At 38.4% G+C, this 25,687-nt stretch overlaps 2 protein-coding genes across 5 annotated transcripts; both read right to left on the reverse strand.

The window, feature by feature from the left end:
* Positions 1-228: 228 nt before the first annotated feature.
* Positions 229-3,410, reverse strand: LOC124387662. 4 transcript variants are annotated; one of them, XR_006926204.1, is made up of 5 exons: positions 3,196-3,410; positions 2,025-2,189; positions 1,753-1,789; positions 666-827; positions 229-594 (listed from the first exon to the last, which is right to left on the reverse strand). XR_006926204.1 is itself a non-coding variant. In XM_046852155.1 (5 exons), the coding sequence occupies exons 2-5, from the start codon at positions 2,076-2,078 to the stop codon at positions 778-780; spliced, it is 243 nt and encodes an 80-aa protein (XP_046708111.1). In that variant the 5' UTR covers positions 2,079-2,189; positions 3,196-3,410; the 3' UTR covers positions 229-777. The 4 variants fall into 4 exon arrangements, 3 of the variants coding, with proteins under 3 accessions (XP_046708111.1, XP_046708109.1, XP_046708110.1); XM_046852155.1 differs by adding an exon at positions 1,461-1,562 and having other exon boundaries at positions 229-827; XM_046852153.1 differs by having other exon boundaries at positions 1,461-1,789.
* A 13,348-nt stretch (positions 3,411-16,758) lies between these two features.
* LOC124386849 lies at positions 16,759-18,486 on the reverse strand. The gene is made up of 2 exons (XM_046850837.1): positions 18,309-18,486; positions 16,759-17,871 (listed from the first exon to the last, which is right to left on the reverse strand). The coding sequence occupies exon 2, from the start codon at positions 17,686-17,688 to the stop codon at positions 17,062-17,064; it is 627 nt and encodes a 208-aa protein (XP_046706793.1). The 5' UTR covers positions 17,689-17,871; positions 18,309-18,486; the 3' UTR covers positions 16,759-17,061.
* Between the last annotated feature and the right edge of the window lie 7,201 nt (positions 18,487-25,687).

Consider the following 25,687-nt stretch of genomic DNA (forward strand, 5'->3'; position numbering starts at 1 on the left):
TCTTTTAGAAGCTATTAAGAGTACTTTCATTCTAATTGAACACAAACCTAAATCAAATCATCAAAACTCATCAAAATCTATTAATAGACTTGGACATCAGTGTGGTCCCATGTATTTTTTTTTTTATTAAAGACTGGCAGGCATTTAAAACAATAATGTATTTTTCTGTTTGTGTTTTAACAGAAGTATACAGTGGCTTAAGATCAGATTAAGATCATGCATTTAAAAATGTAGACTCAGAATTAAAAAAATTTCTGCTATCTAACTGCCACTTTAAACTGAGCTTGGGAAGATACAGTACGTAACGGTTCAGATAAACATTTAATGTAAGAACTACTAAAGCAGAACAAGGCACAAGTGCTTACAGAGTATAGCTACCACTAAACACGTGGTTACAACGCAAGTCATTAACATTTCAATGTTCATAAAGTTTAAACTCGGAAACCATTTGCAGGCCACCTTTACATGGTCTCTCATCACTCATGATCAGAAAGGTCAGAGATTAGGGTGAAGACTCTTGGGTTCACTGGGAGTCGCTCATTGTTCTTTTCCACAACTTTTGTGTCCTTTTTGGGATTGATGATGAAAAAACACCTTGAAAAGAAAGAAAAAACATTGAAACTAAATATTAAGTGAACCTCCCCTCCGATGTGTCTTTCAAATACCTTTGCAGGAATTCAAGCACTGACGCCAGTTCAGTAGGGTAGTGAATGTTGAAACAGTAGTAACTGCGGAACATTAGGCAAACAGCAGCGATGAAAGTAGTGATGTCATCGTTCACAATCTTGCGGTCCACACTGAGCGAACAGCAGCATAGCAGAAGCGTCCTGTGAATACATTTCAGTTCAATGAAGACATGTACATGTAACAAGGTAATTGTGTATCGTGACTATCATACACATAGCAGTTTATTTAGTACTGCCCTGAAAAACTATCACAATAGCTTTCCACACATTCTACAACACAAATTACTAACTCCATTTAATGAAATAACCTAGTTCAAAGGTTTAGATGGTTTAGATGTTTAGATGTTACATGAAAGATGAACAAATAACAACAGGTCCTGAACATGCTTTGAATTTCCAGCATCCAAAATATCTGATCATGACCCTCGTCTTTTAACACTAATGACAATTATAAGACTCATACACAACTATTACCAAATGTCCACATATTTTAAAGACAAATCTGCACATTATACAGGGTCAGTTTTAAAAAGGGGAAATATGCAGATGTCAAAAAGCAGATAACGTGCAAGAACTGGGTTTATTTTGATAAGTTTTAAGTTTCAGATTAAACAAGACACTTGTGAACAATAATCACAAAACACAAATTCTCATGATTTATCTAATATCGTACAGTATTTAGCTTCTAGTGTATCTACACTTTTGAACTAGAATATTTGTGTAAACTGAGTTATTAGTCTGTGTTGTGGAAAATATGTAAATACTTATACTTACCACACACAATAACGCAAGGCGTCACAGGCAGGTTTTCCAACTCTACATCCTTTGCGAGGCTCATCTCTTCTACATAATGAAGAAGGAGCTCCTCTTTCTCCTCTTACAAGTAGAAGAAATGTGTCCTTCACATCATAGGGGCAACCATTTGTCTGTCCTCTCAAAACTTTTAATTTTGTGATAGCCTGTAAGACATGCTTGTTCTTGGTTGCACAAACATTCCTCATGAAGTTCAACAGTCTATTTCCTTTTCTGTCAATGCTGTTCAGGAAGGTCTCTATAAGTGGTATACCTGTGAGGTCTTTAAAGTGCTCTTCCATGACACTTTCCTGAAACAAAAATGGCCAGTCATCAGTGAGGATTTACATGTCTGTTCTCATGTCTTTTATTTTTGGTGTGCTGCATTTTCAACCCTAGCTTGAAATTTTTTGACCAAGGATTAGAATCTGGACCATTCACATCTTGCAAAGACTTTGGATATTTGGCAACCATCCTTTTGGCAACCTCCGTTAAATTCTTCCTACTTGGACAAACTTTCATCATTGCCGCAACAACAATACTCACCATGTCCCTATGCAACCGAGGAATTGGTCTTTTCTGTCTCTCAAGTGCCTGCATTAATTCCTCAGGAAACTTATTCCATAGGACTTCAAAGCTGTCCACCCAGTTCACACTAGGAGGGGAGGTGTTGAGAGATGAGCTTCATGAACTCGGAACAGAAAACAAGACCTAGGACAGAAAAGATCCTGGAGCTGAACAGACAGTTTGCTTTGGGGTTTCAGAAATTTGTGCTGTAAAAAAACAAACAAAAAAAAAAACAGTACTTAGTTGGACATGGAATAGTTCAACCAAAATGAAAAATATCATCAGGGTTTATTGCCCTATTCTTATTCCAAATCAGGCACTAATTTAGAATGACAAGATTGTAAGTAGATTACAGACAAACTTGTCTTTACAGTTGAACAGTTAATTTAACAATCACAATTTGTTTGCCTCACTGTTACTGTATAATAAACAGAATATGAAATGTATTAAATAAACAACAAAAATTTATAAATAAAAGTAATAAATATGTCTGCCCATTAAAGAGAGAGTTTACCCCAAAATGAAAATTCTGTCATTATTTAATACCATTTATAGTTGGAAGAATGTCAGTAAGGAAACAGACCTCATCTCTGCTTGGTTACTGACATTCTTTTAACTATCTTCCATTGTGTTTAGCAAAACAAAGAAATGTATACAGGTTTGGAACAAACTGGGGTTGAGTAAATAATGACAGAATTTTCATTTTGGGGTCAACTATCCCTTTAAGGTTTCTGTAACGGAATGGACTTTATGTTTACGGTAAAAATGAGCATTAAATGCCCCGTATGATCGAAACGTTTCATTGCAATCTGTAGCGGCGCACTTGAACACACCTCGTGGTTCATCATGGTGAAGTTTGACATGTAAAACATGCTCCCGAAGGGTTTGTACTGATATTCCACAGAAATAACAGCTAAACATTTTAACCACATGAACAAACACACACTCTACTGCTGTTTTAAACACCTAAATGATGTTTTACATCCCGGGCTGGAGTTTGCAAGTCGGACTATATGCGCTGTCTAGACATGCTTATGCGTCATTAAAACAGGTACAGGATACACTCGTGTTTAAATCCACACACTGATTAAAACAGTTTAATCCAACTTACCAATGTGCCCATACACATTTATCTAAGGAATAGTTTTACCTATTTGTAGTTCAGCTTCGACAATGCTTCGCAAGAATAGCCATTTCTCCACTGCTCAAATGCGAGAAAGCAAACGCTGCCGTGTGCTCCGACCAATCAGTGTTCAGCCAATCAAATTATTTTCACACTGGCGCCAAGGCGCAACGTTTATCATGATTGGATGATGCATAATGGTTACCTTTTTAAATGCTTATTACATTTTTCCTACCTTAAAACAAACACCTGAGGACAGAGACAAAACAGATTTTGGAAATTTCGATCACACAACATGAAAACTGTAAAATCACTGTTAATTGCAGCAAAACAATATTTCAGTCGTCAAAATCAAATAGACAAATGTCAAAGTGGACATTTTTAAGCTTTTTAGGCAGACAATTTAAGCATACATTTTTTTAGAAGTCGGTATATTACACATATATACCGACTATACCGAGTATATACCGAATATACCGACTTCTATTTTTTTTAGAAGTCGGTATATTACAACGTTACATAGGCAAAGATGATTTTATCACACATATGTAATAATTATTTATGTCCTCTGTCCTGCATTGTGGTTTTCAATTGCACACTGCACAGAGGTGTCAAATATGTTTATGTATTTGTAATAAGATTAGGAGGGCAATTCCATTAAACAAATTCACCAAAGATATTTTCACATTCATGACACGTTTATTTCCCTTTTGTAAAATAGAAAGACAAAATTATAATTTTTTTATGGTAACTAATACAGTATATTGTAAATTATAGTGCAATAAACTGTGTTTTTAACTGTTAAATTTAAGGTCTTACTCTGTAAAACTAATTACAGTTTTTGACTGTAAATTCTACGGTTATTGCAAGTTTTGTCAAATACGGTTCTATCCTGTAGCATTTATACGGTATTTTACTGTTAAATTTACGGACATTTTTTTACAGTGCACAGACACAGAGAGCGAGAGATAGAGCTGGAGCTAGAGAGAGCAAGCGAGAGAGAAAGAGAGAAAGGAAATCTGTGTGTTTAGTCTTACAAGCAGTGTGGGATTAAGTAAACCCACTGTTAACCCCCATTGGGGACAGATAAATCCTATTCTCACCTCCTCAAGCCAGCGATGCACCACCTTTAGATTGTCTACACGTCGAAGTTCTGCTTTCAAAACTTCATCTGACCCTGCTTCATTAGGGAGTGGTTAACATTCAAGGTCCTCAGGATGTTTGAGGGGCTTTGGGCACTGGTCATTTCCAACACCATGGTCTCAAGCCTAGAATTTTCCTAAGCAAGACATACATGGTTGTACCATGTGCTAGCAATAAACAATAAGAAATCCTGTGGTTGTCTTTAAATAGGCATATGGCTGTATGCAAAATGCACACAGACTCACAATCATGTGGTGAGGAGTTATGCTGGACGAGCTGTAGTGGAGTGTGCTAATACGGTTCACTGCAATTTGCTGATGTAAATTTTCGATTTTTAACTTTGTTTCCACAAGGAAGGAACATGAAAAATTATGAGCAAAAACCACCCTGCTGCCCACTGCAGCTTTTCACTTCGTATTTATCATTTGAAACGAAAGCTCTGCTAGAAAAGTTTCTATTGCTGTAATGACCACACTCTGCCTATAGGGGTAGTATTGCAATTAGATGGAAAGGAATGCAAACGGATCATACATGAACTTTAGGAATAGTTACCAAACATAAAGAATAGTTTCTTTCAATCTTTTTTTTTTTTTTTTTAAAGACTGCTGTTTATTTAAAGAAAAACTTAAGTTCAACTTTTCTGTTGCTCCAAGTGTGTTTGCTGATGCCCTGAGTAGTAAAGGGATAGAAAGTGTGATCTGGTGACACAGCTGAACTTTGCAATCAAAAGCAAGAAAGCATTATGTATAATAAATGTTTTCAGTTTTGACTTTTCATCTTTTTATGACCTTTGTCAGCTTTATGACACCACTTATGGTGCCTCGGGTAAGTTTGTTTTGCTGCCCTCCTTTCAACCTCTCCTCCTCGGCCCTTTCTCTTTCACTCGCTTGTTTTCCAGCCAAATGTGCCTCTGCTTTCACTCTTTCACCTTTGTTTACATTCCCTCTGTTTTTCTTTCCAGCAGGAAAACAATAATAATGTTCAGATGACACATGCATATGTGTACGTCTAAGTGTGTGTCTGTGTGCGTTTGTGTGCATATGTGTGTGTGTATGTGTGTGAACAAGTGCCAAGCCTCAAACACACTCTTGGTGACTGGAGGGGTGTTACGTACCCCTGTGACCTTCCTGAACCCTAAACATTGTGAGCAAGAGCCATAATGGAGTCCAGTTGTGGCATGCCACTTGTTTGTTTCTTCCCCAGAAATATTTACCTCAGTACACTGAAAAAAATCTTTCTCTCTTTCTGCCAAAATAGTGAGAGGTAACAGAAACAAAAAAGCAGACAGCACAGAAGCTGCTATCCTGAAAAACCAAGAGTCATTACATTTAATTTAAGCATTAGAATATATCTCCAAAGTTTGCGTTGTCTACTCAGTGACTTGATATCAAACAAGAACCCCAGATAATGAAAACTGCATGCCTGTTTCCTGTCTGCTTTTCTGTGCAAAAAAAAAAAATGGCAAAAATATTCACTGCACAGTGTCTTGTGTAAGAGCCACAGAAAATGGGTCACATAGCATTTTGTCACACAGAGAATAAGCTTTAAGGGAATAACAGTTATTCACTTTGACACAGCGGGAAGAATTTTGACAAACACAAACATTCGTACAAATATAGACAGTGAAGTATGAGCCATGAGCCCAGTTCACTGCAAACTAATCTGAGACATGTGTGAAGTATAGCTTTTCCCTATAAAACATATGGTTTCTATAGAGATACTTTGAAATTTTAGGCCTTATTATGGAAGAGACTCTTTGAAAGCCTAGGGCTAGCCATTTCAAACACTGCAGAATGGGAGGTGGTTTCAGTAGCCATTACCTCTCTGTTTGTATGTGGTGTGATTATACTATGAAGAATCATTTATCTTATTATTCTTTAGATCACGATTTCAGTCAAGGGAATTTTCTTTCATATATGGTCAGCTGATGTAAATATTGAAAATAGTTTGGTGAGTTAGCACTGACCTAAAATGCCTCAATAAAGAGCCAAAAATGCAAGATTTCTCTGCTCTTTTTTTTACTAAGCAATCAAACACTGAAGATCAGGTAACCAAACATTTACATTTATGGCATTTGGCAGACACCCTTATTTATAAAAATGTACAGTTATCTTAATAATACAATGGAGAGGTTGAGGGCTAAGGGCCTTGCTCAAGGGCCCACCAGTGGCAGCTTGGCAGTGCGGGAGTTTGAACTCATGAGATTCTGATCAAAATTCCATCATCTTTACCACCGAGCTGGCACTTATTTGCTTTTCCAGATCAGGGTAACCCTAGCAACAAGTTTTTCTGTTTGTAGCCACAAATTCAAAATCTCTCCACAGGATCCCTAGATTTTCCCAAGCCAACTGTAGTATATGATCTCTCCAGCAGATTCTAGGTTTTGGTTTTGCCCCACAGTTTTATTACAAGGAATGATTAATACACACTGCTTTGTTTAAGTAATGCGTTCCATTCACTGTTAAAGATTAGATCTTTAAAAGAGACTTTGAATTATATAAATAAGTATTTAAATTATTGATCTTCAATTATTTGTATCTTATATCACAGCATCCAAAATTCACCAACTCATAATAAAGTAATATTCAGAACAGATACATCAAACATTAATAACCTATACAAGAAAACAAATACAAAGTAACAAAGAAAAAGTAACATGCTCAAAACCTGAGCATGAAGACAAGGGGATACAGAAAGCAACAACTATTTAAAGACAAACCTGATACATGCGTGTAGTGCTGGTGCTAAGTAACCCTAAACATGAGCCAGGTGCAGACAGTCATGTAAAAGTGAGTGATTGGATGTGCAGTGGCTGATGGGTACTGATGTTTAGGGCCATAATCCTGACAATGTCTAACTTTGAATGTTATTGTCATGTAATGCAAGGTAATATATAATATAATATATAAACCAACACCATTGAAAAATAAGAAGGTAAACACTGGATATAACTCAAAAACAGCTAGAGTAGCAAAGCTGTTAAACATATACATACTCAATCTCAACAATACATTCTTATAACCTTATACAAGGTTGCCAAACAAACCACAGGTAAACATGATTAGTATCATGTAACATGCAGGGGCTACTGGGAAATCATAGTCATTAAAACAACTAAAGTAAATCTTACCTTAGTATATTTAATTTCTCTACTCGACGAAGCAACATAACTGTATTACAGTATATGTGACAGTACAGTATATACAACTCCACTGTAATAGCTGATATTGTACCAGATAAATATATTAATATAAATGCTGTTAATAATGGCAGGTCTTAGCCTCTTGCTAAATGGCAGCATCTCTCTTTATCTGCCTCTCAGTTGACCTGTGTTACTTTGCCTCAGTCTCTCATACTGAGTACATTTCTATTGCCATCTTACTTAATTTAGGTTCATCCACAAAGTGGGATGAAATATTGATCCTTAGGGTTTAGTTGCAACACTTAGCACAACTCAGTCTAGATTAAGACAAAGCAAATCAAAAGTTTTATTGCTATTCCTCTTACCATAGAATAATAGTACTATTCAATGTCAGACAAGCTGATATGCAACACAGTGACAGAAAGTGAAGTCAAGTATAAAGAAATAAAGTAAGTACTGACTAACTATACACTTTAATTCAGTAGAATAAGCAAGAGTGTAAACAATTCCTTTTTTTCACTAAAAACAAGTGCTTTCATATATAGTATTAACAATATCCACTTTGTTCATAGTCGTGAGTACGATCAGACCATGTAGAACTACTTGTGCATGCAGGTTTGTTAATTATTATGTCTCTATTGTAAAGTGACTGTGCTGTGTATCCTTCAAATATGTAATTTTTACATTTGGTTTGTGTTTATTGGATCATGTTCATGTCACAGTGCTCTGCAAAAATATCTCTGAGATCCTCTGCTCAGCAACTTCTGATCCCTGTGGGTTATGTGCTCTCTTATGAACTCTTCACACACTAATCCCACTTCTCACATTTCTGCCATATTTAGCATGATTACAGAGCAGATATAATGCCCAGGACCACCAGAAACCTAATAATGGACATATTATTGACATGGACATATTTGTGTTTTAGTGGATTTCCATCATCTGTAACATTATAATGTTAAATGTGTTAAATGTTTTAATGCATGTATTACAATTGTATGTTTTGCTTTGATGCACAATGTGTGGTGTCTTTAATTGTTTGCTCCACAAATCTGATACTAATATTGAGGGAATTATGAGTCATGTTTGGAAAATATTGGTGTATCAGGGGCCACTGGGCCAAGCGGTAGTTGCGATGACTTTGTAATAGAATTGAACTGCTGTTTCTTGATTTTTTTTTTGCTGGTCTGTTTTATTTTTTATTAAGGTCATTTCTTGTTTCTGAACAATATTTTTTTCATAAAAAACATAGACCTGTTTAACGTATCTAATAGAGCTTTGGCAGGCTCTCTATGATAAAAGCTCAGAAAAAGCTGTTATCCAATTACTGTATAAAACTGTAACCAACTAAAACTGGCATAAAATCAAATATCAAATTACTTTGCAAAAAAAAAAAATATATATATATATATATATATATATATATATATATATATATATATATATATATATATATATATATATATATATATATATATATATATATTACAAACTCTTTACTTCTCTTTATAGACCAGTTTTCTATGTAATGATTTCTAAAGGCATCTTTGCATTACAAAATTTGCTTAAAACAGTTGCAAAGTCTAAAAGATGGCTTTTCAGAGTCTTATAGCAAGGTGTTTGTCACTGTGCCTTTTCATCTTTTTTTGTTACATTCTCACTAACAGATGTAAATAAATTCAAGACATGATTCTTTCAATTTATACACTTCGGTGTATAAATTAGTCATCAACATGTGCTGTTCAATGTGATTTGCTACCTATGCTTTGCTAGCTAATACATTTAAAATGTGCTTAATGACTTTGTGTATACAGGCTTTAGTGAATGGGTAAATCGGAATGGGAGGTCACACACACCAAGAAAACACTGGAGCGCTCTCCAAGGTGCTGATCCCTCTTACGTCAGCTACTATTGCCATTAAGCACATTCATCTGTATGACACAATCCACTCAAGTAATGGCCCACTACAGTGCACTACATTTATATTGACTAAATGGCAATTATTAATTGTTTGCACAATTAATTCATACGGCATCACAAATAAAATAAATCTAAATGATGGAGTTTATTTTGAAACTGCTGAGGCATTTACTGTCTAAGTAGATGTTTATATCTAGTGTGTGTGGATGGCTTGAAAAACAGCTGTTTGTCACTGATTGCTAATGTTTTTTGCTGAGTCTCAATGCTTTGTGTTATGACAGGCTGCGGCTGACATCTTGAAGCATGTAGGTGTAATATGGACACTTTGCTTTTAATGTTCCCTTGCACCATTTAGCACAAGTGAAAATATTGCCACCCACCCCCTTCCTCACTCTCCCTGACAGACTATTCTTCCCTTTTTTCTTCATTTTCCTGAACCTGTTTGCACAGCTGTATGAAACGTGTGCCTGCTGACACTGCCACTGCTCTCTCTGAATGAGAAAAAGAGAACAGAAAAGAGAGAGAGAGAAAAGTTAAATAGGGGAATGAAGGCTGGAAAATGCTTGACAATTACTACTTTGTTAGCACTGAGGCTGGAGGATTGTTTCACAATAACAGAGACATGATGGAGAGCGAGCATATTTGTCCTGATGTTTGAAGCAGAGAGTAGAAAAGAGTCAACCTGCAAAGGAAAGAGTTTCATCAATAAGATTGCAACACTGATATATGAGTTCAAATATGTTTATGCATGTTTCTAGATCTTACACACAGGATGTGTGTAAATGGTTGCACTGACCTTGCCTGTTTGTTTATGCGGCCAGCATAAACTACACGTATTGTTGTGTAATCAAATGTGTGCAAAAGAAAAAATTTCAAGACACACAGAGCTGCTGTTACTTCCGATCTACATATTATCACAATACTTCAACAATTCATAAATATTATGACATTTGGGCTTGTTTTTGTCATGGAGCTTGGACTGGTTCTCACTCACTAAGCTCTGTGTATGTCTGTCTCTGTGTGTTTATGGCACTCACATTCTTAAATATAACAAAAACTCTTTATTGTTGTGGGTGGCCCACTTCAGAGAAACTTTGATTCCTCCCATGTTCTGCATGTAGGTCTTACAATGAATATATATAATAATAACCATTATAACCATTACTGTTAACTGTAATAATAAGTTTCAGAAGTTTAAGCACAATCCCTCGAAGATCTTAATACAAGCCTTTACATTAACCTCAGTAACCTTAATTTAAAAATAAATAAATTAAATAAACAAACAAACAAACAAACACACATGCATATATATATATATATATATATATATATATATATATATATATATATATATATATATATATATATATATATATACTTTTTGTGAACCAGAAGACTGTGAGTCGATTCTCGAACAGCATTAAATACATGTATATACAGATGCACACTGTCTTTGGACCTTTCACTGACATAATTATACCTAATTATATCTAGCCCTAATATTATTTATAGAAAACCAAACAAAAACTTAGGATTCTTTCATGTTGTTTTAACAAGCAGTTTTTCACATGGCTCAGCCAAATGTTCCCAAAATGTCCAAAATATCCCTCTCCCTATTCTTGTTCGGACATATGTCTTTAACCAGTATATATAAAAAGGCCACAATTACTCAAACACACACTTAAAATGCCTTTTTTTTTTACCACCCTTTTGTTAAAATTTGGAAAATCACACTCTTGGCATGAAAACATATACCATACATTATTTGTTCAAATACATCAAAATCTAGGTAAAGACTCTTAGCTGTTTAGCAGTTCCCTTGAACTGTATTGACTGTAAAGGATGTAGAGGCAGATATAGTGACTCACCTCCGGTTGTTCCCTGTGAGAACAAGCATCTGTGCTCTCACTCTCTCACAAATAAACACATATACACACACTGCAGGCTTTGCCATGTTTACCCATTCCATCCCAGTAAAATAATCACAGCACATGAGCATGGTAGCTGAGAGGAGAGGAGAGGGAGAAAACTGTGAAGTGACTGTTTGGCCTTCTAACCACACGCACACACACAGACATATACTTCCACAGTTACACCAGCCAGCTTGTGAGACCTGGGCCTTGTTCAAGGTCACAATTGTCTTCCTTCCAGGAAGCTCTTTTTTTCTTCTCTGTTGTTTTATGAGCTTGTGTTTTCAGCATAGAGGGCAAAACCTCAACATAGCAAGGCTACTACATCATACTGCAGCACCAGAGGTTTGAAATTAGACCCTGGGTTCAAACAGCCACTGTACAGAGCTGCCAAAAACTGAATTGAAGTGAACTGAACTTCTGTGGTATCAATAGCATGAAGTAGCAAGCGGCGGACCAACACAAAACAATAGTTTGGCTTCTCACAAACAAATAATCACAAGCACACAAGAAAGCCAGAACCTCAGGGACTAGTCAGATTTAACACTCACTGTGGAAGTACATCATTTTATTCAAACTACAATTCAGTAATCATGGGCTAAACTGTCTGGCAGTTTGCACTTTATAAACACTTGTGATTTCTTGCATACATGCAATAAATATTTTGCTGCCAGAAACTGATATTGCACAATTTGAGTGATAATAGATTGTTAATGCAGGTGGACCACTGGCCAGATTTGGTTTCAAGCTAGATGTTTAGGGCAGAATTATATACATGCCAGTATGTGTGTGTGTGTGTGTGTGTGTGTGTGTGTGTGTGTGTGTGTGTGTGTGTGCTCTGAGTGCTCGTGTTCTCAGGGGGTTCCTGATGAGACAGAGAAGAAGGGTAAAGTGACTGAAACTCAATGCCTAAATGTGCTCCATGCTCAGCCAGCCCACTTTAAGCCACTGCTGCTTATCCAAGTGACCTTAGGCTGACTTTCTCTCTAAAGGGTCATCTGGGGAAATGGTTAATGAGAGCCTAATGACCGTGAAGTCAGGACAGATGTATTGTGTAGACCTACTAGAGGAATAGCACAGAGAGCTGCTAGGGTTTCGTTCACATTGCACAAGGATTACAGTCAAGCGTGCACTTATTAATGCTATAATTCATATTGCTATTATTGAAGTTAAATTAAAATGATTACAAGTTACAGAGTTCTTAGAAGAAATTATTGCAACTTCATAATTGAGTTTTGTTGTTCACTGAAATTCCAGTCCTACATTCTTCAGGCTTTTGTATTTCTTTGTGTTATCAACAGAAGTGAACATACTGGAGTGGAAACCATCTTGCTCCATATGTGTTTATGTATTGATGATGGAGGATTTCAGGTCAATTCAAGTTAGCTGGCAGCTGTGGCCTTTTCAGCTGATAGAAAATGAAAATTGAGCAGGAACCCTGTAATTGCACATTGGAAGCCTGTGGCCCTTGACGGGGTTTAGGTTGACTAAGATAAATTGCCGGAGCTCAGCAGTGAAACCAACCACAAAGTCACCACTGGCTGCCTTAACACAGCTCCTGATAAAATAAATGGAATGATGTTGCAGTGGTTATTTATACACTGTGTGAAAATTTGGTCAAAGTACATGTGAGCCAACACACTGAATGTATACTGACTACTCGGTTTCCTGGGTTTGCTTTGTTTATACAGACTGTGTGTTTAGGCCCTTGCCTCCTCAAGCCACTGACACATTCATAGATTTTGGTCCTGAGACAAGTGCTTTCTTTGTGACACCCTAAAATATATTTCTAAGGAAGTAAGAAACATTCCTCCTCTACCCAATGTTTGTTTTTCAGTCTAAGTCACAAATACAGATGCTTAAGTGTATCCTTTATATTTTGCACCTTTAATGATATGTTAGTTTAGAAGACTGGAGAAACTACTAATGGTATCTAAATCTCGACCACTTGCTGTTGGGCAGTATTCCAGAGAAGGGCAGTTCTGCCTTGGTGTTTGGAAATCTGCGGTCAGAAGTGAGCTCTAAAAGTAGAGCCAGATGTGCTGGCAGAGCTTGCCAGGGATGCCACTGAAAAGGGCACTACTTAACACATGTAAACACATATTCTGGTTGCATGCCAAGAGAAAATAGTAGTATTTGATAGGACAGTGAAAGAGAAGTTGACAGTGCAAATATGAAAAAATACATTTGAAAAAAGTAAAACATACAAGACATTTTAAGTAATACCTATAAAACAACATTGGAAATATGGCCTTGTCGTAGACAGATATTGATGAAATAAGTTGTTTTACAAGCTAACAAATGCACTTTCCAAGCTACTTTCTCATAAACAAAATCAGCTTGCTGTCTTTCTTCACTCCATTGGATTAAAAAAAGGTTTTTGTTCTTTGGCAGTGCCACCTGAGCTCAGCATGAGCTATGAAGAATAAAATAATTTTATGAGATTTCTGCTTGGTGTTAAGTCATTTCACACTGTATTATTGAATTCTGCTGTGTGGAGTTTATGTATATGTTTCTTTTTTTAATGATCTGTTGAATTAACTTCCCATGTGAGGGCAATAAAACCGAAACCTGGAAAAATTATGAATAATCTTTTATGTTCTTATTACTTTCATGAGCAACGAATACTTTTAGTAAAAATAAAGTGCCATTATTTTATTTTTCTCATACCATTAAATTGCATTTTGTGTTTAGAGAGGAAGGATTTTACTTCCAAGTAGGATTTCACTGTAATATATGTAGCAGCCCAAAGAAATAACAATAAATGTGTAAAAAAATTTTTATTGGATTTGTTTAATTAAATACATTCAGTGGTATACTATGGACTTTGGGTGACATTACATGAGCCTACCACATGCTACTGCCTTCTTAACAGCTATAACAACTGCAACAAACTGTCAATACACATTCAATACTTCTAAACCATGCAGATGTATTTGCAATTAATCATGTTGGACAACATACATTTATAAATCGTCATAAACACAAGGATATAATTGTGCAATTCAGACCATATAAATTCAGTAACCTGCCATGCAAATCATTGTTTAACAAATATGTATTTTACAGTACTTCATGATAATATGACAACCAGTCACATTTCTGAATTTGAAATAAGAATCTTGTTGCGGATTGTCCGCTGTTACTGGTGATTGTGTTATTGACCGCCACAGAACTCTGGTCAGGGAGTTTGAGTCATCAGATAGAGTTTAGCCATTTATTGCGCAAGAATAACATTACACACAGGGTCATGTGTGCAAGGTAGTTTCTAGGAATGAAATAAAGAACCAACTGTCTAACACATTAGAAAACTACCTGATGAAACATGCCTTTGATGTCTAAACTCACTGCCACCGGATGTTGTCTGAACCTTAGAAGTACTCCTAACACTGATGGTCCAAGGGTGGGACCAGGTAGGAGCTGATTATTTAGGGACAGGCCATGATGCTTGAAGGAACAGTTGAACACCAATCGGAACTTATTGTTATGACACACCAGGTGATGAGGCAAGTACCATGCCGGCTGTGTTGCTTCCCTCTGGTCAAGTTTAAATACGCACCCTGCCTCAATGAGTTTATTGATCTCCTTTGAGTAGATTGAGGCCTTCTCAGGATCCTTACGGAGTCTTCTTTCTATACTTCTTAGATTTGCAAGCACGTGGTGCATAGACCCTTCAGGTTTCAGTGCACCCGCTTTCCATAGAAGAGGGGTGGCATAACGTTGTACTCCATCTACCATGACTCGCTGAGTTCGGGACTCCAGCAGCTGCATTGCCTCCTTGTCTTGCCTAGACCGGACAACCAGTTTCTCATTGCGGAATGGCAACACATCCAGCTGCCATAATCTTTCCACATTCCTGTAGAGAAGATCATCCGGGTGTGTAGTAGAGGTGAAGAAACACTGCTGCACTGGTGCATGGTCTGTGGTACCCATTTCTGCCCCTTGGAGAGCCCAACCAAGAGCTGTACGAATAGCTACCGGTCCCCCTTTGGTACCTTGGCGAACAGGTGCTTTGGCAGTGATAAGATTAACTTGGTCTGAGCCTATGAGCACCAATGGACGGACCTTGCGAAACGGCTGTAGAGGTAACCCCCTTAAATGTGCATACTTCTTCTGGAGTGTCCGCACTGGGTATGACTGTTCCACTAGATCGAGACCAGAGGCTGTGAATGCTCCCAACACCTTATATCGTTTCTCTGGGTTACCTCTTGGAGAGATTTCAAAGGTCACTCTAGAGCCACTAAGATAAGTGGTATCTGGTCGTACAGTGCGAAGGGCTAGAGTCTCATGTTCGCAATGCAGCTGAAGCTGCTGGACAGCAGTGGGTAGAATCATGGTGCGCTGTGCTCCATCATCCAATATGGCATAAGTCTCCATGGTCTTTGATTTGTGGTGCAGCAGCACTGGTACTACTTTCAAAAGCACTCTGCCTGATGAAATAGAGGGTAAGAGGTAGACACGGCTCTCAGAGGTAACTGACGATGTATTGTTTGTGTGACTTTGAGCCACACCATGAAGTACCTGGAGGTGAATCCCGCCACAGTCACTGCAGGGTTTCTTTAGATTGCAAGCCTCAGGTGTGTGCAAACGAGCACATCTCCAGCAGCGCTTGCCCTCTGAAATCCACTTTCTAAGGTCCGCCTCTGACTGCTCTTTAATACTGCTGCATCGAGTGATGTAGTGTTCTTTGCTACCACAGAAAAGGCAGTTGACCCTGGGTGTGGCCCTTTTACGTGATACCTGTGGAGTAGAAGAGGCTTTGACCTCTGGGAATGCTGTACCATGATACAAGGCTGTACTCTGGCCTTTAAGTTTTGCTCCGCTCTTCTCCTTAGTGCCTACAGATCTCTCATACTGATAGCGTTGCACTAACTTACTAGAGAGTCTTTGTTGCTGAGCCTTGACCTGAAGCCATCCTGCAAAGTCCTGTAGGTTGTACGGATTTATGCTAGGGGAGTTGAGCTTTCCTTGTAGCTGGAGGTACTCTATGAAGCCATCTCTTAAGAACTTGGGCAGCTTACTAAGCAGACGATCCACATGTGAGCAGCAGTTTAGCTCCATGCCTCTAGGACCCTCCAATGACAACAGCATACTCACTAGGAGGTGGACCCAAGCGAAACCCTGGAAGCTGCATGCATCATTTGGTTTTACCTCTGGTGCTGTAAGGATTGCTGCAATCTCACTTTGTGCCAACTGATGGGGCTGGCCGTATTGCAGTTGAAGAGCCTGCATAGCTGCTGAGTAGGGATATGGATGGTGGCGACAGGATTGGCCAATCATCTGGGCTTCAGGTAGTTTGAGATGTTCCAGCAAAATGTGGTACTTATATTTCTCATCCAGCTCTGCATAAGGTTCAAGGAGGTTCTCAAGTGCTAGTTTGAGGTTAGCAAACTCCTTCTCACTGTCGTTGACAAAGTCTGGAATCTTTGGCTGGGGCGCAGCATGCACAGGGCGATGAGGCATCGAATAACCTGGGTGCTTCAGAGTCTGGCTGAAAGGCTGTATGCAAGGGGTGGCTAGGACTGGAGCTGTGACATGCCCTTGTAAAGAGAGTGCAGCTGGTGAATGAACGTAAGGCACGTTGAGGGGCTGAAAGGCTGGTAGTGGAGCCTGTAGCGGTTGCTGCACTTGGCGCTGAAAACCCGCTCCAGAAACATCCTGCTGCTCAGTACGCATTAGCGGTACAGTCCCTCCTCCTGTAGCATGCTGCTGTTCAGGCCAAAGAGAATGCAGACTACCTGACGAAACCGGTGTATATCTGGGGAATGTGCTGGCTGGCTATATAGGTACGAAGTCAGGATTTGAGTCCTCCACCAAAGGCTTTCTGGCACCTACTGGGGTGGCACATGCATTTTGGTTGGCATGCAGTTCACTGTCTGGTGATTGTGGGAGAGTAGAATGCCTTGATGATAAAGGCGAGCATAGTGACATTTCTGGAGGTGATTGGGTAGGTGACATGGCAAGATTTACACCTTGATCCTCCTCACCTTCTTCCCTCAGAAACGATGTGATATGCTCCATCAGCTCATTTCGCCTTCTCCGCCGTTGTTCGTAGTGCTTAAGCTGTCTCTGCAGCGCAGCCATGTCAGCGACCTCGTCCCTTTCCTTATCAGACATAGACTTAAGTAACTCCCTCAGAGAACTCATCGACATTAAGTCCATAGGGCTTGTAGTTGGATGCCCATCCTGTCTGGAAGATGTTTGCATTTGACTAGTCATGCTCACTGCTGCTGCAGCTCCTCGCTGATCCTCAGACGCATCTACTGCAGGCTGTGAGGAACTGCCCCGTCGGTGGCTACAGTCAATAAGATAATCCTCAAGATGCTTGGGTGTGCGGCGCTGCCTGGAGGGCCTATTCAGTGCTTCAGCATAAGAGACCAAGGCTGCTTGTTCCTCTGATGACATCACTGCGGTATTCAATTAATCCGGCTCGAAGGACCATTTGTTGTGGATTATCCGCTGTTACTGGTGATTGTGTTATTGACCGCCACAGAACTCTGGTCAGGGAGTTTGAGTCATCAGATAGAGTTTAGCCATTTATTGCGCAAGAATAACATTACACACAGGGTCATGTGTGCAAGGTAGTTTCTAGGAATGAAATAAAGAACCAACTGTTTAACACATTAGAAAACCATAACATGACATGCATGAACATTAGCCAACTGGTACAACAGACAACATACAGAAGAATTAGTCTTAACTCTAATAAGTAGCTGAGACAACATACTGCATATTGCACTGAATTATCAAGAAAGATGCTTAATACAATCAATAATGAACCATCACCGTAGTTACTTAACACCGTTGTACAAATGTTACCGATGGAAAAACTAGTAACACGTTTAGCCCGAGCAACCGTACTAATGAGCAGCTATGCTACCGGCTAACCCGGCTATATAACAGGTGCATCAACACAGTTAAAATACAGATTATACATATTTAACATCCTGTAGCAAAATGAATATCACAACGTAGTCTCCTTTAACAATCTCTACGATTATAGAGGAACAGTGGAGCACACTTACAGCTTCACAAACTTTTCTTGCACTCTAACACGGCATCACCTGCAATGCATCGAGAGTGCCACTGCGCCTCGACTGCGCAATTTGTGCGCCGCTGCCTATGCTCAGTGCGCCCGTGTCTGAGAAGCCGCGCTCGAGATGCTGCGCATGCGCGACTAGCGCCGAAAAGAAGAGAATTCACAACAAATCTACAAAACACATTTATCAATATACAGCTAATTAAAGTGACACAAGCAGTATTTATTTATTTTTTTATTGTTTTTTAAAATGTATAATTCAGAGCTGGTTCTGCAATTATTTGTATTTAGGTAAAGCTTACATGAGCTATATTAACCCTCACAAGTTGCTCCACAGTCTAAGCAGCACCTCCTGCTCTGCAAAAAATATTGCTGCATCCGTTTTGAAGGTTTCAAGTTCTGAATATATTACAAAGATACACTAATCAAGAATAATGTAAACAAAATCTCTCCCAAGTATACTCATACAGCGGGGAAAATAAATATTTGACACATCAGCATTTTTATCACTAAGGGGATTTCTAAGTGGGCTATTGACACAAAATTTCCACCAGATGTAGCCATCAAGCCAAATATTGAATTTATACAAAGAAATAAGAACATTGAAGTATACAAGTTAAGTCATAATAAATGAAGTGAAATGACACAGGGAATAAGTATTGAAAACATGAAGATAACAAGGTGCAAAAGGTGCGAAAGCCAAGAGATCACCTGAAACCTGTCAGTATTGAGAGAGAAACCCTGCCCCCTATCAGTACTAATTGATATCAGCTGCTTTAGTCCTAACTGATGGCCTATAAAGGCTTCTCATTACCCAGGAGGCACACAGGAAAGACTTCATGATAGGTAAAAGCAAAGAACTCTGTCAAGATCTTCGTAATCTTATCATTGAAAAGCATTTTGATGGGAATGAAGAAATGGCACTGCCCACCACCCCAAAAACACCATACCAACATTTAAGTTTAGGGGTGGAAGCATCATGGTTTGGGGCTGCTTTTCAGCAAGGGGTACTGGCAGACTTCATATTATTGAAGGCAGGATGAATGGAGAAATGTACCGGGACATTCTGGATAAAAATCTGCTGCCATCTACCAGAAAGCTGAAAATGAAAAGAGGGTGGACATTTCAGCAAGACAATGATCACAAACACAAGGACAAGGAAACAATGAAGTGGTTTCAAAGAAAGAAAATCAAGTTGCTTGAATGGCCCAGTCAATCACCTGACCTAAATCGCATAGAAAATCTATGGAGAGAACTGAAGATCAAAGTTCATAAAAGAGGCCTAAGGAACCTTCAAGATTTAAAGACCATTTGTGTGGAAGAATGGGCCAGAATCACTCCTGAGCAATGCAGACGACTGGTCTCTCCATACAAGAGGTGTCTAGAAGCTGTAATCACAAACAAGGGCTTTTCTACAAAGTATTAAATAAAGTGTGTTCAATACTTATTCCCTGTGTCATTTCACTTTATTTATTATGACTCAACTTGTATACTTAAATGTTCTGATTTCTTTGTATGAATTCAATATTTAGCTTGATGGCTACATCTGGTGGAAATTTTGTGTCAATATCCCACTTAGAAATCCCCTTACTAATAAAAATGCTGATGTGTCAAATACTTATTTTCCCCGCTGTATGTTCAATCAGGCTTGTTGGCAGTGGAGTGTCAGAGTTTTTGCCTTGACTGCATTTGTTAAAGGTATTTTACAAATAAATTGTATAAACTAAATTGACATTTAGCATGTAAAAAGCAGGATGAACAGATTTATTTGTAATATGTTTATAGGAGCATTATTTATAGTGTATGGAAATGTATGCATATAGTGACCACTTTGATCAACTTACAATTTTCATGAATTACAGCAGTTTTACATATTTAGTATGATGTCAAGATTAAATAATGATTTACTTTATAGTCATCAAGAAGGTTTTTTGAAAATCTGACATTTTTTTAATGGCATTTGAGTGCCATTATAGAATTTGAAAATAAATAAAACAAAACAACACAACCCAAACCCATATATTGAGACAAATAATGATGGACATTTTAATTAATGCTTAGATTTTTTTGGAATTTGAATGTTGGTATATGATTCTTCTTCTTTTGGCTTCTTCCATTAGGGGTCGCCACAGCGGATCATCCGTCTTCATACTACTCTGTCCTCTACATCTGCCTCTTTCAAACCAACTAACTGCATGTCTTCCCTCACCACATCCATAAACCTCCTCCTTGGTCTTCCTCTTTTCCTCCTTCCTAGTGGCTAAACCTCAGCATTCTCCTACCGATATACCCCATATCCCTTCTCTGTACATGTCCAAACCATCTCAATCGGGTCTCTCTTTCAATTTGTCCACAAAATGTCCTACATGCACTGTCCCTCTAATATACTAATTTTTAATCCTATCTATCCTCGTCACTCCCAATGAAAATCTCAACATCCTCAGCTCTGCTACCTCTAGCTCCACCTCCTGTCTTTTACTCAATGCCATTGTCTCTAAACCATACAACATCGCAGGTCTCACCACAGTCCTATAAACTTCTCCTTTCACTTTCGCAGATACCCTACTATCACAAATCACTCCTGCCACTCTTCCCCACCAAGTCCACCCTGCCTGCACTCTTTTCTTCGCTTCTCTAACACACTCTTCATTACCTTGCACTGTTGACCCCAGGTACCTGAACTCATCCACCTTCACCACCTTTTTTCTCTGCAACCCCTCTAATGCCCTCTCTCTCATTCACACACATGTACTCTGTCTTACTCCTACTCACTTTCATTTCCTTCTCTCCAGCGCATACCTCCACCTCTCCAGGCTCTTCTCACCACAAATCACAATATCATCTGTAAACAACATAGTCTATGGAGACTCCTGTCTGACCTTGTCCGTCAACCTGTCCATCACCACTGCAAACAGAAAAGGGCTCAAAGCCGATCCTTGATGCAGTCCCACCTCCACCTTGAACCGATCTGTTGTTTCTACTGCACAATCACTGCTGTCACACTGTCCTCATACATGTCCTGCACCACTCTCACATACTTCTCTGCCACACCTGCCTTCCTCATACAATACCACAACTCCTCTCTTGTCACCCTGTCATACACTTTGTCAAAATCCACAAACACACAATGCAACTCCTTCTGACCTTCTCTATACTCCTCCATCAACATACTCAAAGCAGAATGCTGGTATATAAATATCAGTGGCAAGTGGTCAGGGCCAGCAAAGCAGAAGCACTCAGAAGCACGCCTCTATGTGCTGCCATGTCAATCTAATCTGCCCAGGGTCTGCAAGGTCTGTACTGCAGGCCCTTTTACCAAAAAGAATATTATAAATGGGTCTGTTTTTTTAACCAAGTAGATTTTAAATTGCCTCACAGGCCCAGCTAGAGTGCTCAGAATAGCATCAGCATTTTTCCGTCCTCTGATTGGTTGGTCAGAGGGAAACTGTTACTGCCAAGTTCAACTGGCAAATCACGAGTGTAGCATTTTGCACACATTAATACATCTGAGTTAGACGTTTTTATGCCTATGGAGGAAGATAAAATTATTTGGTGTCAATCCTACTTAAAAATAAATTTTCAAGAAAAGCTAGACATCGTGAGGAGAGTTCGGCCAAACCCGAAGCTAGCTAGCTTGTCTCAGCCCCGGAAAGGGTATGTTCGCCACTTCCAAAATTTTTTTGGTTTTGTCATGTTATTAGACAAATATTGATTGTGAACTGCTCCAGGTGATGTAGGTGGCACAGTTGCGGTGGTAGTATATAGGTTTGGAGTTGTTTTAACTGGGTTTCTTCTTTAGTAAAATGGTATTCACCCTTCATATGTGAATTGCCTCTCTCTCTATAACGTGATGATGGTGGTATTAAGAGGTGGATTAAGTCAGAAAGTCCCCACTGAAGGCCCAGGCACGGCCCGCCTCTGATAAATAACTATAAAATAGTTTCCTTGTGATAGTTGTTCGGCATGAATGAGCACGAAGGTACCATGTGATCCTGTCTGAAATGCAGGTGAGTGGAGCCCAAATGCAGGATGCCACAGGGGTATGGAGAAAACAGGCTTTAATATAAAAAAAAAATAGCAAGCAGAGCAATGGGGCAAAAAAAAGACACTGTACGATAAACAGTACAGAGTCAAAGGGCCAGGAGATAGAGCAATGCAGGGAAACCAAAAATCCAAAACAGTCCAAAAAAAACAAAAACCAGCAAACAAAAAAATAAAGGCAGCTAAAAACACAAAACAAAAACAAGTCCAAAGTCAAAACCAGAAACAGGGACAGGAACAAGAACAGGAACAGAATCAGGATCAGGATCAGGATCAGGATCAGGAATCAGGCAGAGTATACTGAGGGACTAGAAAGCCAGTGAGATAATCTGGCCCTGAGCTAAAGTCTTGAGGTCCTTATATAACGGGTGGCACAGGAAAAACAGCAAGATGGCCACCGACCCGGAAGTGCATGCTGTGAAACCGGACGTGCTCACCTCCATTTTCACATTAGACCATTTTAACCAACTGATCCAAAGTCTAACATCTTAACTCCTGAGCTCTTCCAGTAACTGCAACAATAGGCCTACTATCCTGAGGTTTAATTTGTTAAAAGTTGATAAAATCAGTGGCAATTCCAGATACTTAGTCATGGTGTAAGAAATGGGTGCAAGAGTAGGTTAAATAAACATGAACCGGTTATGAATCATCAAGCATTTATGAATTTTATGGAAGTGATGGATCACTCTATGTGATTAAAGGTCATAGTTGACAACATTTCCTTGCTATCTTGATTTCACCAAACCTACAGTTTGATATGCTAAACTATTACTCATGATGTACTAAACATTTACAGGACATTAAGCTACATTGGGTAATCCAAACATGTATGCACCAACCTTAGATTGAGTCAGAGTGGAGAGTTCAATATCTGGGAATTGCTGACATAAGATTGGTTAAATAATTTCAAACAGCTTTTCCTGACATTACTTCGTTTTCTTGATCCAAGGCCATGTCCACACTAATACGTTTTTAAAAACTAATATTTTTCTCTCTATTTTGACCTTTTATCCACACTGAGATTTTTAGTCAGCAAAAACTTAGCTTTTTGAAAACCCTTAACAAAGTGGATAAATGGGAAAACTTTGCTTCACAAGTGTGGACTGTGAAAATGGAGGCTTTCGAATATGAGAATGCATTTGTAGTCACAGTGCCTTCTCTTGAAATTGCAACAACATTTCAAAGGGCCGGAAAGTAAATAAATGCCAGGCAGAAACTACGTAGTTTAAAATATCTTATTTGGAAACCATAGTGTGGACGCATAGTGTTTTTTTTTAATGAAAATGCTTTCTCAATTTGACTTAGACTTAGCCCTAGCATTAGTTAGCATTGTGAAGGCCATCAAAATATAATAAATAATAAAATGTATCTTCGTGAGTAATATAGATATACATTTTTACTTTAGGATCACTAAATATTTGGAAACGTCTTTGGTGGGGTGGAAGAGTCATAAAAACAAAACCAAGAAAATAGTTTTTTCATCAGATAGATCCTGAATATTACATTTTGAATTTGAAAATAACTAATAAAAGAAAAGAAAACAATAACTAAAAAAAATTAGGTCTTCTGAAAGACTGCTAAATATGTACAGTGCAAGCTAATGCTCTGTGGAAATGCAAAACTGTACAATACTCTAAATGCTATACAAAAAGGTATTCAAAATAGTAGTGTAAAACGGAATACAAAATGTGATCCTCACAAAATAAAAATAATACAAACATTGATCAGTACACCACACACATACCTGTGCATATCCATACACATTCTAAATCAAATTAACAAAAGAAATCATTTACTCATTCACCTGTTCCCAAATGTGCTAATGTCCACAAACGTGTCTTCCTCACCAGGATTCTATATGCACAGCTAGATAGCTTATTACAACATTGCACAGTTCTTAGTTCTTCCCACATATGATGTCCTTGTTTGGTTATTGTATATTTGTGGCATTTGGCAGATGCAAGGCAACTTACAATTATCTCATTCACAGTATATAACTTGAGCAGTTTAGAGTTAGAGCCTTGCCCAGAGGTTCTGAACCCACAACCTTTCCATCATATCTCTAACACTTTAACCACTAAGCTAACACTTCCCACTGTTGTCACTGTTATTGACATGGCGAAAAGTAATGACATCCTCAGAAAGGCCAAATGTTTTTTTTCACACCTGAAACAAATCAAGAAGCTTAAATCAAGAAGCTGTAAAAACATTAAAATTCAAAAGTACTCTCCCCATGCCCATGTGGATTTACTAGACAGGAAATGACTAATCTAGACTAATCTATGACTAATCTAGATAACATTCTACCATTTTGCTGAAACCCTTACTGTAGTTATCTGATTACCATTGTTACAAAGAATGGCGTAAGTGGCATGGAATGCAGGTGATCATGTTTAATTGATTCATCCTAGGTCACATCCCTTTGTCTTTTCCGGTTTCAAGGGAAAATTTATAGGGCATTTATTTATTTATTTATTTATTTATTTATGTGATTATGTGCTTCAGTTCGGTCTGTTGGCTAATCCAAGCCACCTTTCATACATGGAGGCAGCAGACCCTCACTGTCTGACAGAGAAACCCTCTGCAAACTAAAGACAGCCTTGGCAAGCCAATGTGAACTGAAAAAAAAACACTAAATCTATCCTAACAAAATAAAAAGGAGAGAAACTACAACCCGAAAACTCTAAAACCTAAAAAAGTGTCTATAAGGGCAAAATTTCAAGAATCATGTTTTTTTTTGCTATTTAGAAAATATATGTACACAATTGATACACATAGAGATGAAAAAATAAATAAGGCACTCATAAGCAAAAAAGTAGGCCAAAAGTCTGGGGAAGTCTGGAGCAGTTCACCTGAGCACACACTGAGACACTATGAAAATCTATTGACTTGGCAGAAGATGCTAAAAAGACAGAGCTGGAATCATCATCCAAAGATGACAGCATTTTCACCTGTAATGTTCAGCAAGAGGACGGCCAAAGGTTAGACTGTACTGAAACGCATGCAGCATAAGCTCGAAAGGCAAATAAAACATTATGCCCTGGGTCTGCTGTGCTAGGAAGTAAATTAACACATGTCCACATAAACAGAGTCCCATGTACACATTGCTCATAGGCTATATTACTTCATTTTTACTAATTGATATAGGCTTTACAATTAAATCTAGCCAAAACACACACACACACACACACACACACACACACACACACACACACACACAAAATATATTTTTTGCTGTATTGTCCATAACATTTAATAGCTTTTGTTTAAAGAAGCTATACATCACCAAACAACCACAATTTTCCACTGCAGGTTATACACTTT

Source organism: Silurus meridionalis, chromosome 6 (genome assembly GCF_014805685.1).
Source record: "Silurus meridionalis isolate SWU-2019-XX chromosome 6, ASM1480568v1, whole genome shotgun sequence".
Lineage (NCBI taxonomy): Eukaryota > Metazoa > Chordata > Actinopteri > Siluriformes > Siluridae > Silurus > Silurus meridionalis.

Excerpts from the sequence above, each read along its gene's own strand:
- LOC124387662 (XM_046852153.1), bottom strand. The coding sequence starts at position 2,078 with ATGCAGGCACTTGAGAGACAGAAAAGACCAATTCCTCGGTTGCATAGG. Across the intron at positions 1,790-2,024 it reads CTCGGTTGCATAGGGACATG|GAAAGTGTCATGGAAGAGCA; the intron begins GTGAGTATTGTT and ends TTTTTGTTTCAG. Across the intron at positions 828-1,460 it reads GCCTTGCGTTATTGTGTGTG|GACGCTTCTGCTATGCTGCT; the intron begins GTAAGTATAAGT and ends ATGTATTCACAG.
- LOC124386849 (XM_046850837.1), bottom strand. The coding sequence starts at position 17,688 with ATGTCATCAGAGGAACAAGCAGCCTTGGTCTCTTATGCTGAAGCACTG.